At 45.0% G+C, this 13,055-nt stretch overlaps 1 protein-coding gene across 1 annotated transcript in view; it reads left to right on the top strand.

Annotated features, from left to right (window-relative positions):
- Positions 1-11,658: 11,658 nt before the first annotated feature.
- PAPSS1 (3'-phosphoadenosine 5'-phosphosulfate synthase 1) overlaps positions 11,659-13,055 on the top strand; it is a 139,524-nt gene continuing 138,127 nt past the window's right edge. The window contains exon 1 of the mRNA XM_077278463.1: positions 11,659-11,861. Within this exon, the coding sequence (XP_077134578.1) occupies positions 11,802-11,861 (60 nt within the window). The 5' untranslated portion in view covers positions 11,659-11,801. The remainder of the gene's footprint in view (positions 11,862-13,055) is intronic.

Here is a 13,055-nt window from a genome sequence, read left to right as displayed (position 1 = left end):
AAATTCATTTTTTTTTTCACAAATAAACGGAAGTCATACAATGAGTACAATGAGTCACGAGGAAACAATCTCAGAATCATTGAGATCTGTTGAAGCATTCCAGAGCTATTACCACATAAAGTGACATTGGTCAACTTTCAACCTTTATAACTTCCTAACAAAAAAATGATGCTTCCAAAATTGTGTTGATGTAAAGTAGACATGTGGGAAATGTTATTTATTAACTATTTTGTGTGACATAACTCTCTGATTTAAGCAAAAGAGGGGAGAAGCCAGCACTGCTTATGGTCAGAACGCAATACATAAGGTGCACATGCACATACTAATTTCTAACTGTATTTCAAAATGAGACATTTAGCAAACAATTGATCAATTCTTTGAGCTACCCCGCCACGTCACGGCATTGTCATAATGGGGCAGTCCTACTCTACGTTTTTTATATTCGCTGTGCCATAAAGGCCTCCTAAAAAGCAAGACCAGATAAATGCAAGCTGTACCTGAAGCATTTCTGAATCACTCCCATGGTGCCAGAGAGGGCAAGCGCAGATAAAGGCCAACCAGGTCCAGCCATAGATATTTCAGGTTTAACCCCCACACTGCCTAACCAGCACCACGGATAAAGAGTGAGACAGGCTGAGACACAGGTGCACAATTAAACAGAGCCTAGGGCAGGGCAGGGCAGGGCATGGGAGTGTTGTGAATTCTGCTTTTGGGCTCCCTCCGGTGGTTGTAGGTGGTAATGCAGTTGCCCGTGAGTTGCAGTCCTGGTCAGGTGTATCTGCTGATTGCAGTTCTGACTGGGGTATTTAGGTGTGCAGGATTCATTAGTCCTTGCCAGTTGTCAATTGTTGTTAGGAGGTGTTTCACCTCTGCTTGGTTCCTCCTGCCTTTCTGCCAAATCAGCAAAGATAAGTGTCTGTTTTTTTTTCCTGTGACACATGCTGTGTGTTTCACAATTCAGTGCTATTCTTTGTGTTTTCTTGTCCAGCTTAGATTGTGTCAGTATTTTCTCAGTCTTGCTGGATTCTCTGGAGTGGCAGATATACATTCCATGTCTTTAGTTAGATTGTGGAACTTTTTGTATTATCTGCTGTGGATATTTTTGGAAGGGTTTTAATATTGACCGCCTAGTAATCTGTCCTATCCTTTCCTATTTAGCTAGAGTGGCCTCTTTTGCTAAATCCTGTTTTCTACCTGCGTTTGTCTATTCTTCTCCTTCTCACAGTCATCATTCGTGGGGGGCTGCCTATCCTTTGGGGGTCTGCTCTGAGGCAAGATAGCATTCCTATTTCCATCTATAGGGGTATTTAGTCCTCCGGCTGTGTCGAGGTGTCTAGGGTTGTTAGGCACACCCCACGGCTACTTCTAGTTGCGGTGTTAGTTCAGGACTTGCGGTCAGTATAGGTTCCACCGACTCCAGAGAAAGTTTCATGCGGCTCCAAGGTCACCGGATCATAACAGGTAGTGATTCAGAAATGCTTCAGGTACAGCTTGCATTTATGTGGTCTTGCTTTTTAGGAGGCCTTTATAGCACAGCGAATATAAAAAACGTAGAGTAGGACTGCCCCATTATGAGAATACCGTGACGTGGCGGGGTAGCTCAAAGAATTGATCAATTGTTTGCTAAATGTCTCATTTTGAAATACAGTTACAAATTAGTATGTGCATGTGCACCTTATGTATTGCGTTCTGACCATAAGCAGTGCTGGCTTCTCCCCTCTTTTGCTCTCTGATTTAAGGCCATAAAAATTAAAAGTTTGGAAATTGAAATTTTTTTGCCAAAATTCATTTTTTTTTTCACAAATAAACGGAAGTCATACAATGAGTACAATGAGTCACGAGGAAACAATCTCAGAATCATTGAGATCTGTTGAAGCGTTCCAGAGCTATTACCACATAAAGTGACATTGGTCAGAATTGTAAAGTTTGGCCTGTTCATGAAGGTGAAAAGGAGAGATCAGTTTTTTAAAATATGTACTAAAAAGTAGCGTCTGCACATCTTTTTGTCAACGGATTGCTGATGGATCTGTCCTAACAGACTATTACTAGACATGGGAACAGAGCCTAACAATCACACCGATGTATTCACCTTCTAAGGCAATAGCGTAGCTACTGGGGGGCAGAGGGGGCGGTCACCCAGGGCCCTGCGCTCTGAAGGGCCCACCCGGAGCTATGCTACTGTAACTATCAGTGCGCGCAGCTGCCTTATACTACAGGGTCTGCCTATGGGGTGCTGCCTTATATTACAGGGTCTGCCTATGGGGGTGCTGCCTTATACTACAGGGTCTGCCAATGGGGGAGCTGCCTTATACTACAGAGTCTGCCTATGGGGGTGCTGCCTTATACTACAGAGTTTGCCTATGGGTGTGCTATCATACTGGAAATCATCTCCCAATCTCTTCATACCATGCACTGTCCTCCCTTCCCCACTGCATCTAGTTCACTCTCTGACTTTGAACCAGTTACAGAAGAAGTAATCAGGCTCCTTGCATCTTCTCACCCAACCACTTGCACCAGTGACCCCATTCCGTCACATCTCCTCCAGTCCCTTTCCCCGGTTGTCATCTCACCTAACAAAAATATTCGACCTTTCTCTCACTTCCAGTATTTTTCCATCCTCATTTAAGCATGCCATCATACATCCATTACCTAAAAAACCATCCCTCGATCAAAACTGTGCCACTAATTATAGACCTGCCTCTAATCTTCCCTTCATCTCCAAACTCCTCGAATGCCTGGTCCACTCCCGTCTTACCCGCTATCTCTCAGATAACTCTCTTCCCGACACTCTTCAATCTGGTTTCCGCTCTTTACACTCTACTGAAACTGCCCTCACTAAAGTCTCTAATGACCTACTAACAGCTAAATCTAATGGTCACTACTCCATGCTAATTCTCCTGGATCTCTCCGCAGCATTTGACACTGTGGATCATCAGCTCTTCCTCACTATGCTCCGCTCCATCAGCCTCAAGGCCACCGTTCTCACCTGGTTCTCCTCCTATCTCTCTGACCGCTCCTTCACTGTATCTTTTGCTGGTTCCTCCTCCTCTCACCTTCCCCTTACTGTTGGGGTTCCTCAAGGATCAGTCCCAGGCCCCCTCCTCTTCTCTTTGTATACTGCCCCTATTGGACAAACAATCAGTAGATTTGGTTTCCAGTACCATCTCTATGCTGACGACACCCAATTATACACTTCTTCTCCTGTTATCACGCCGACCTTTTTAGAAAACACCAGTGATTGTCTTACCGCTGTTTCTAACATCATGTCCTCCCTCTATCTGAAACTGAACCTGTCAAAAACTGAACTCCTCGTGTTCTCTCCCTCTATTAACCTACCGTTGCCTGACATTGCCATCTCCGTGTGCGGTTCCACCATTACTCCAAAGCTACATGCCCGCTGCCTTGGGGTCATACTTGATTCCGAGTTTTCATTCACCCCCCACATCCACTGGCTCGCTCTTCTTATCTGCATCTCAAAAACATTTCTAGAATTCGCCCTTTTCTTACTTTCGACTCTGCAAAAACTCTTACTGTTTCACTTATTCATTCTCGTCTGGACTATTGTAAATCTCTACTAATCGGCCTCCCTCTTACCAAACTCTCCCCGCTCCAATCTGTCCTTAATGCTGCTGCCAGGATCATATTCCTCACCAACCGTTACACCGATGCCTCTACCTTGTGCCAGTCATTACACTGGCTACCCATCCACTCCAGAATCCAGTACAAAACTACCACCCTCATCCACAAAGCACTCCATGGCTCAGCACCACCCTACATTTCCTCTCTGGTCTCAGTCTACCACCCTACCCGTGCCCTCCGCTCCACAAATGACCTCAGGTTAGCATCCTCAATAATCAGAACCTCCCACTCCCGTCTCCAAGACTTTACACGTGCTGCGCCGACTCTTTGGAATGCACTACCTAGGTTAATACGATTAATCCCCAATCCCCACAGTTTTAAGCGCGCCCTAAAAACTCATTTGTTCAGATTGGCCTACCGCCTCAATGCATTAACCTAACTATCCCTGTGTGGCCCATTCAAAAAAAAAAAACATAATCAGGTTCCTCGCATCATGTTCTCATACACTTCATGCAGTTAATAGCCCTCTGTGTCTGTACTGTTACATACTTAGGCAGTTAACTGGTTCATGCAGCTTTACATGAACACCCGAGCCTTACACTATGGCAGGTCCGAATAGCTAAAGCAATTGTTACCATCCACCTCTGGTGTCTCCCCTTTTCCTCATAGTTTGTAAGCTTGCGAGCAGGGCCCTCATTCCTCTTGGTATCTATTTTGAACTGTGATTTCTGTTATGCTGTAATATCTATTGTCTGTACAAGTCCTCTCTATAATTTGTAAAGCGCTGTGGAATATGTTGGCGCTATATAAATAAAATTATTATTATATTATTACTACATTTAGTGGCCAGTGTCAGGCAGCTGCTGCAAAGGCAAATAAAATAATGGGATGCATTAAAAGAGGCATAGATGCTCATGAGGAGAACATAATTTTACCTCTATACAAGTCACTAGTTCGACCACACTTAGAATACTGTGTACAGTTCTGGTCTCTGGTGTATAAGAAAGACATAGCTGAACTAGAGCGGGTGCAGAGAAGAGCGACCAAGGTTATTAGAGGACTGGGGGGTCTGCAATACAAAGATAGGTTATTACACTTGGGGTTTTTTAGTTTGGAAAAACAAAGGCTAAGGGGTGATCTTATTTTATTGTATAAATATATGAGGGGACAGTACAAAGACCTTTCTGGTGATTTTTTTAATCATAGACCTGAGACAGGGACAAGGGGGCATCCTCTACGTCTGGAGGAAAAAAGGTTTAGGCATAACAATAGACGCGGGTTCTTTACTGTAAGAGCAGTGAGACTATCGAACTCTCTGCCGTATGATGTTGTAATGAGTGATTCATTACTTAAATTTAAGAGGAGACTGGATGCCTTTCTTGAAAAGTATAATGTTACATGTTATACTGTATATATTAGATTCCTTGATAGGGCATTGATCCAGGGAACTAGTCTGATTGCCGTATGTGGAGTCGGGAAGGAATTTTTTCCCCAATGTGGAGCTTACTCTTTGCCACATGGTTTTTTTTTGCCCTCCTCTGGATCAACATGTTAGGGCATGTTAGGTTAGGCTATGGGTTGAACTAGATGGACTTAAAGTCTTCCTTCAACCTTAATAACTATGTTACTATGTTACAAGTTCTGCCTGTGGGGTGCTGCCTTATACTACACGGTCTGCCTATAGGGGTGCTGCCTTATACTACAGGGTCTGCCTATGGGGTGCTGCCTTATACTACAGTCAGCCTATGGGTGCTGCTTTGTGCTGTAGAGTCTGCCTATGGGTGCTGCCTTGTGCTATAAAGTCTGCCTATGGGGGGTGCATTATACAATATAGGGTAGGCCTATGGGGAGTGCATTATACTATATGGAGGCTTATGGGGAGTGCATCTATATATATAAGAGGCGTCATGATTACTCGCTAATCCCGCCCCCTGCACAGTAGCTCCGCCCCCACCACATCACCACACATAATCCTGCCCCCCACCCCATTACCACACACAATCCCGCCCCCACCACAATACCATACACAATCCGCACCACATCACCACACACAATCCCGCCCCCCACAAATCCCGCCCCCTACCACATCACCACACATATTCCCTCCCCCCCACATCACCACACATAATCCCGCCCCTTCAACACATCACCACACATAATCCCGCCCCCAACACATCACCACACATAATCCCGCCACCCAACCACATTACTACACATAATCCCGCCCCCCCACCATATTACCACACATAATCCCGCCCCCCACATTACCACACATAATCCCGCCCTTCCACCACATTACCACACATAATCCCGCCCACCACATTACCACACATAATCCCATCCGCCCACCACATCACCACACATAATCCCGCCACCCCACCACATTACTACACAGAATACCGCCCCCCACATTACCACAGATAATCCCACCCCCCACCACATTACCACACATAATCCTGCCCCCCACCACATTACCACACATAATCCCACCCCCCAACACATCACCACACATAATCCCGCCACCCCACCACATTACTACACATAATCCCGCCCCTCACATTACCACAAATAATCCCGCCCCCCCACCCCATCACCACACATAATCCCGCCCCCCCACCACATTAGCACACATAATCCCGCCCCTCACCCCATTACCACACATAATCCCGCCCCCCACCACATTACCACACATAATCCCACCCCTCCACATTACCACATATAGTCCCGCCCCCCACCACATCACCACACATAATCCCGCCTCCCACATCATCACACATAATCCCGCCCCCAACACATCACCACACTATTGTTATTAACTTCATTTTAAGTTAATTTACCACCTGCGTAAGCACTATTGAATGTTGTCATTATTTACTTTAGTTTAATCACCAACAGCGTTAGTTAGATAGCAATGAGCGTGCCGAGCGTTAGCTGGCTGGATACATCTAGTTATACTATATGGAGGCTTATGGGGAGTGCATTATACTACATTAAGGACTATCTGATGCATTATACTATATGGAGGCTATCTAGGGGGGCATCATACAGTGTGGAGATTACAGTGAGGGGGCCATCGTACAGTGTGGGGATTACAGTGAGGTGGCCATCATACAGTGTTGGAGCCATCAGTTTGGAGGCTACTAAGGCTTCTTTCATACCTGCATCGGTACGCGGCCATCGCTAAGCGTCGGCGCGACGTACCGACGGACGTAGTGTAAATTCGGCACAACATGGGCAGCGGATGCAGTTTTTCAACGCATCCGCTGCCCATTCTAAAGTGCCGGGGAGGAGGGGGCGGAGTTCCGGCCATACATCGTGATCCGTCGGCAATACAAGTCTATGGGGAAAAAACGCATCCTGCGGGCGCATTTGCAGGATGCGTTTTATTCCCAAAACGACGCATTGCGACGGACAGCAAACAACACAAGTGTGAAAGTAGGTTAGGGGCCAGTATACTGTGTGGGTTGTACTATACATTGAGGGGGCATTATACTGTGTATAGGGGAGCTGTACAGGGGGAGACTAGGGACATTATTAAAATTAAAGTGGGCACTTATTTTTATAGGGGAACTCAGGTTACTGGGACTATCAAAGGGACACACAGGGCATTATTACTTTCTAGGGGGCAAAATGTAGGCAATGTTTTCTAGGGCACTTGCACCTGGCATTACTATATTATAGAGGGTTGCTTTAGAATTTAGAAGGCACATAGTACCACACAGCAGTTGCAGTAATAGGAACACATACGGCAGCAGCGGCTCAGTATTGGGGTATTAGCAGGATGAGGAGTTTGTGCAGGTTGGGAAGAGATGGTGATGGGGCTGGAATATGAGAAGTGAAATGTGTCTTTGTTGTATTCTCTGCAGACGAGTACTGGCTGAAAGTAGTTGTCATGTTGGTCTGGGCCTGATGGAAAAGACGGGAAAAATGAACGATTCCATCAGAAAGTCAGCGGTAAGTCACCATCTATAACTGTACTGTGATCTGTTATATGTTCAGTAGGGCTGGTATCTACCACTGACCATATGGCGGTAATATCCATGTTGGTCTTTATATAGATATTATCTTCAGTAACAGCGCGGTCATCTGCTGAGGTTCTCCTCCACTATAATGCCGGCGTCACACTCAGCGTATGTAAATACGGTCCGTTTATTACGGCCGTAATATGCAGAAATGTTCCCAAAATAGTGATCCGTATGTCATCCGTAGGCAGGGTGTGGCAGCGTATTTTGCGCATGGCATCCTCCGTATGTAATCCGTACGGCATCCGTACTGCGATATTTTCTCGCAGGCTTGCAAAACCGACATCTAATGGATTTATGTGCTCAAATGTTCGTTAAAACATATATACAGTATATATATATATATATATATATATATATATACTGTATATATATATATATACTGTATATATATATATGTCATTGAGACACATATATATATATATATATATATATATATATATATATATATATATTCTGTATTTATATTTAGTTCAGCGCGAGATATGTGAAAAGCCGGTAATTCAATTGCCGGCTTTTTCTTTCTCCTTCCCAAACCCGACAGGATATGAGACATGGTTTACATACAGTAAACCATCTCATATCCCCTTTTTTTTTTGCATATTCCACACTACTAATATTAGTAGTATGAACCTATAAATAATGTGTACAAGTCAGACCTCAAAGTCCAGGAAATATTAACTTTATTAAGAACTACAATTACAAAATGACAACAATGATGGTGACATAAGCCAATGCCATTGACACCATAGACCTGAAGCATGTATACAAGCATATAATCCCCATTACCATGTATATATATCTCCAATAAACATACAGCTTATGATGCCAAGTGCCATGTTAGCAATATACCCATAAATGTTACATATCTAATATGGTGTAGGAGTAAGTATTAAGAGCTATCCTGCTGCATTACCTCAGGTCTGATGGTGCCACGTCCCCTACGCACGTTTCGGCTGCGTGAGCCTTCTTCCGGGGGAGTGGCCTCATCAGTACATTACCAGGTTTAAATACTAATCCCATCCAATCATATTAAAAGAGTGCTCAGCGTCATGTGTCCCACTCCTTGTTGCGGCGCATGCTCCGACTGCCGCCGCGAGGCCCGAGTCCTCCACGGCGTCATCAGATACTCACGCCCACCCGACCGCCCATAAGGTGATCACGTGAGCGCAAGGTCCGATAAAGACACCAGTGGACAACGCACAGCCAGGCGGTGAGAGACGCGCACGCGGGTGGGCAACATACAGGGCACAGCCAGCCATGATGGCACAGAAAAGGAAAAAGAGAATACCTAAAGACTAGGGCATTACTTTATAAAAAATCCCGAACATCATAGAAAGAACAGCGGCGGTGGAAGCAATCCCATAGACTTCAATTATATATACATCCCTAAGCACAATATTAAAATACCGTGAGACATATAAATCGTATAATAATTTACCATTACATATAAAAAGTATAAATAAAAGAGCAACCATTGAATGTAAAAAATATACAGACTATAAAAAGGTTGCATTCTCAAAACTTATAACCATTATAATAAATATAGACAAGTGATAGCCACAAGAGGCCAATAAATTTGCAATAATTGGTGAACCCAATAATATATCAATACACCTTATGTGAAAATAAAAGGAACATATATATGCATAATAAGTGTTCATATAGAGATATCCACTTACGGCATACAAAGAGGAGCTACGCAAAATTCTATGGAGGGCTGAGGAGAGGGGGATTATTACGGTGGAGGTAAGGGATAGTCTTTTGGTAAAAGATCCATGTATACCGACTCTATATTTGTTACCAAAGGTACACAAAAATCAGAAAAATCCCCCTGGGAGACCTATAGTCTCCGGGATAGGTGGCCTTACGGAGGGTATCGGGAAATATATAGACATGTTCCTCAAGCCATTGGTGGAAGCCATTCCCTCATTCACTCGTGACACATCTGATTTTTTGAAGAAGATAGATTCAGTATATGTGGATGAGGATATGTTACTAGTAACATGCGACGTTGAGTCGCTATATACGAACATCCGGCACCATGATGGCTTGAGGGCGGTCTCTAGTTTCTTGAATATGACCAATTTTTCGGGGGAGGAAAATGAATTTTTGGTGAGTCTTCTACAATTTCTTTTGACTCACAATTTTTTTTGTTTTTAATGGATCCCTCTACCTACAGCTCCAGGGCACTGCGATGGGGGTGGCTTGCGCGCCTTCGTATGCAAATGTGTTCCTGGGGCTGTGGGAGAGGGATCTATTCACGTCAGATCGGGGGGCATCGATGGAGCGGGTTATCTTTTGGACCCGCTACATCGATGACATTTTCTTGATCTGGCGTGGTACAACAGCTGAACTTAAAACCTTTTTTCAGACTTTAAATGAGAATGAGTACAACATTCATTTAACATATAAGTTCAGTTATGAACAGATTGAATTCCTTGATGTCTTGGTTAAAAGAGACCCTAGTGGCCTTTTAGTCTGAGATGCCTTCCGTAAGGACACTTCGGTAAATTCTGTATTACATGCCAGCTCCTCTCACCCATCTCATGTAATTAATGCAGTGCCATACGGTCAGTTTCTTCGGATTAGAAGAATTTGCTCCACTATGGAGGACTTTGAAAATCGTGCACTGGAAATGAGGTCAAGATTCCTGGAGAGGGGCTATAGTCGAAGGAGTATAAAAAAGGCATACAATCGGGCTAGAAATGCGGACTGCTACCAACTTCTTTACTCACCCCGGAAAAAAACTGCCACCAATCAGGTAAGATTGGTAACTACCTATAATTCTCAATGGGGCAAACTTTTTGATAGCGTGGCAAAACACTGGCCGGTTTTATTGGCAGATCCAGTGCTTAGACAGTATTTGTCGCAGAAACCCTCCCTCACGGCATGAAGATCTAAAAATTTGAGGGATACTCTAGTTAGGAGTCTATATATTCCGAGAGAACGGCCATTGTTTGGGCTACAGAGACAGCAGCTAAAACCCCTATGGGGATGCAAACCCTGTGGGAAATGTATAGCATGCCCCAATATTGACACAGCAATAGATTTTGAGTCTTCAGATGGACGAAAATTTAAAATTACACATACAATAACATGCACCACTACGGCGGTAGTGTACTATGCATACTGCACATGCACCAAAATCTATGTAGGTTTGACTACAAGAGCCCTGAAGGTAAGAGTCAGGGAACACGTGAGGGACATCATTGCTGGGAAGGAGGAGGAAAACTTGGACCTACTAAAAAGTGTCCCAAGACACTTTAAACAGTTCCACGCTAGCGACCCTTCTTTTTTTAAGGTAAAGGGGATTGATTGTATCCCCATAAATCCACGAGGGGGTAATGTGAGCAAAGTGCTGTCCCAAAAAGAATCCCGTTGGATCTGGGAATTACGTACCCTGAAACCTGATGGTTTAAACGAAACTTTGAGTTTTGCACCTTTTCTTTAAGGTTGTTGCTGTTTTTATGTGTGGTTCATTGGTTTTTATTGTTTTTATGTTGATTTTATTACTATTTTCCCGTCTTTTTTAGTTCTTGGCCATGTTTGGTTTCCTCTCTATCTTGGAATACAGTTGGACGAAAATGGAAGAATCCTATATAGGTCTATTCTACAGAACTCCGGAAACATGAATGATTAGAGAAGATCTCACACAACTAGTCTCGCTCAGAGCAAGGTTGGAAACATAAGAAAATAATAAGACTTTGTAAAGAAGGAAGGGTAAAAAAAACAACGAAAGAGCAAAAACAAAAAATGCAGGTCCTTTCAGGGCTATATATCGCTCACGACTGATTGCACAACTAGCCAAGGTTTCCTGACTAGAATTAGTGTATTGGAAACATGAATGTGACGGGAAAGGGACGGAAACTGCTCCTAGTCACTGACAGCAAGCAGCAGCCTGCCCGGGACAGCGGAGTATGACGTCATTGACGTGGACCCCGGGGGGCTATGCTCAGTCTCCCACCCTCTCTGCAATGACTACTGCGGACCACTTCCTGCAGCCGGCGACCTCAGCCTGTCGTCTCAGAATTGCCTCATTTCCGAGGCTCGGCGCAGGCGCACTGCGGCTGCTCGGTAGCTGAGCTCCGGCACGACTGTGGGGGCGGAGTATTCGCAGACACGCCCCTGTCCTCGGGTATCGCTAGCGCCTGCATCCTGCTGCCGGTACCTGGCGCGGCCTGAAGACGCCCGAGCACCATGGAGATATCTGAGAACAGGAGCAAGAAGGTGAAGCTGAGCAGCAAGCTGCAGAACTGGGTGAGTGGCGGCCACGGACGGGGCTATTTTCCCCGGAGTTGTTTGGCGCGGAGGACTCTGGGTGTCTGTGCCTTCATGTATGGAGTGCGGCGGCATACCAGCCAGGGTTCCCGGGAGGGGAGCACACATGAGCCTCATTCATTGGCAGTGCCCATTTCCAGACCACTCATGTATTGTGCTAGTTTCCCTGTGACAGTGGCCGATATCCACCTGGGGGACATAACTTATACAGCCTCATTCATTGGCAGTGCCCGGTGACATGGCATTGGCTGGTATATACCTGGGGCAGTACACATGCAGCCTCATTCACTGGCAGTGCCCACGTCCAGGCCACTGATATGTCTTATGCCAGGTTCCCTATGGTACTGGCTTGTATATTGCATAGATTGTTATAACTGCCTGTCTGATAGTGGAATTTTTATTTTTTTTTAAATAAAAAGCGGTGCGACAGACAAGTAAAATCTTCTTCGGAATTCTTATTTCACAAATAAGGGCTGCGCGTATGAACATCGGACAGATGTCTTCCTCCTCAGGCCAGGCCTGTATGTGATCAGCACAGCAGGCAGGTTAGGAAGGAAGAGGCACACACTGGCATCATGGGGTCAGCGGTCAGTGCAAATAGGGAAGTGAGGCCCTGTAAATCACACATTAGATGACTCCGAACAACATGGCGTATGACCTAATATAGGAATAATAGGGATGGCTTCGTACGGTTGGCTGGAGTTTCCAGTATTCTGCACCCTGAGGGTATGTGCAGACGGTCAGTAAACGCTGCGGGTTGGACGCTGTGTACTTATGCAGCGTCCAGATGTTACAGTATAGTAGATGGGATTTTAAGAAATCCCATACCCTTTATGCATCCAGAGACGCCGGTGGCTTACTCACGGAGACCAACATGTGATAAATTTCACCCGTACAATGTATTGGACGCGGTGAATTCACACGGTTCAGTGAACACATGCGGAATAACCTGCGTTCAATAGACAGCAGCACTTTGGACGCAGTAAGCATGTGCTGCATCAAAAGCGTTGCCAGTTCCGCATCGTGTGCACCTACCCTGACAGTGCTGAGGATGATCTCTTACTGTGTCTCTAGGCTCATTCATACATCAGTCCAATGTCTACATGGATGAAGTTGGTTTCATCACTTTTCTGATCTTGCACCACTGCTTGGTGTTACTTTTGTCACACTGTT

Source organism: Ranitomeya variabilis, chromosome 1, assembly GCF_051348905.1.
Source record: "Ranitomeya variabilis isolate aRanVar5 chromosome 1, aRanVar5.hap1, whole genome shotgun sequence".
In the NCBI taxonomy this organism is placed as follows: domain Eukaryota; kingdom Metazoa; phylum Chordata; class Amphibia; order Anura; family Dendrobatidae; genus Ranitomeya; species Ranitomeya variabilis.
The sequence above is the reverse complement of the archived record's forward strand: the minus strand, read 5'-3'. Positions and strand labels throughout refer to the sequence as shown.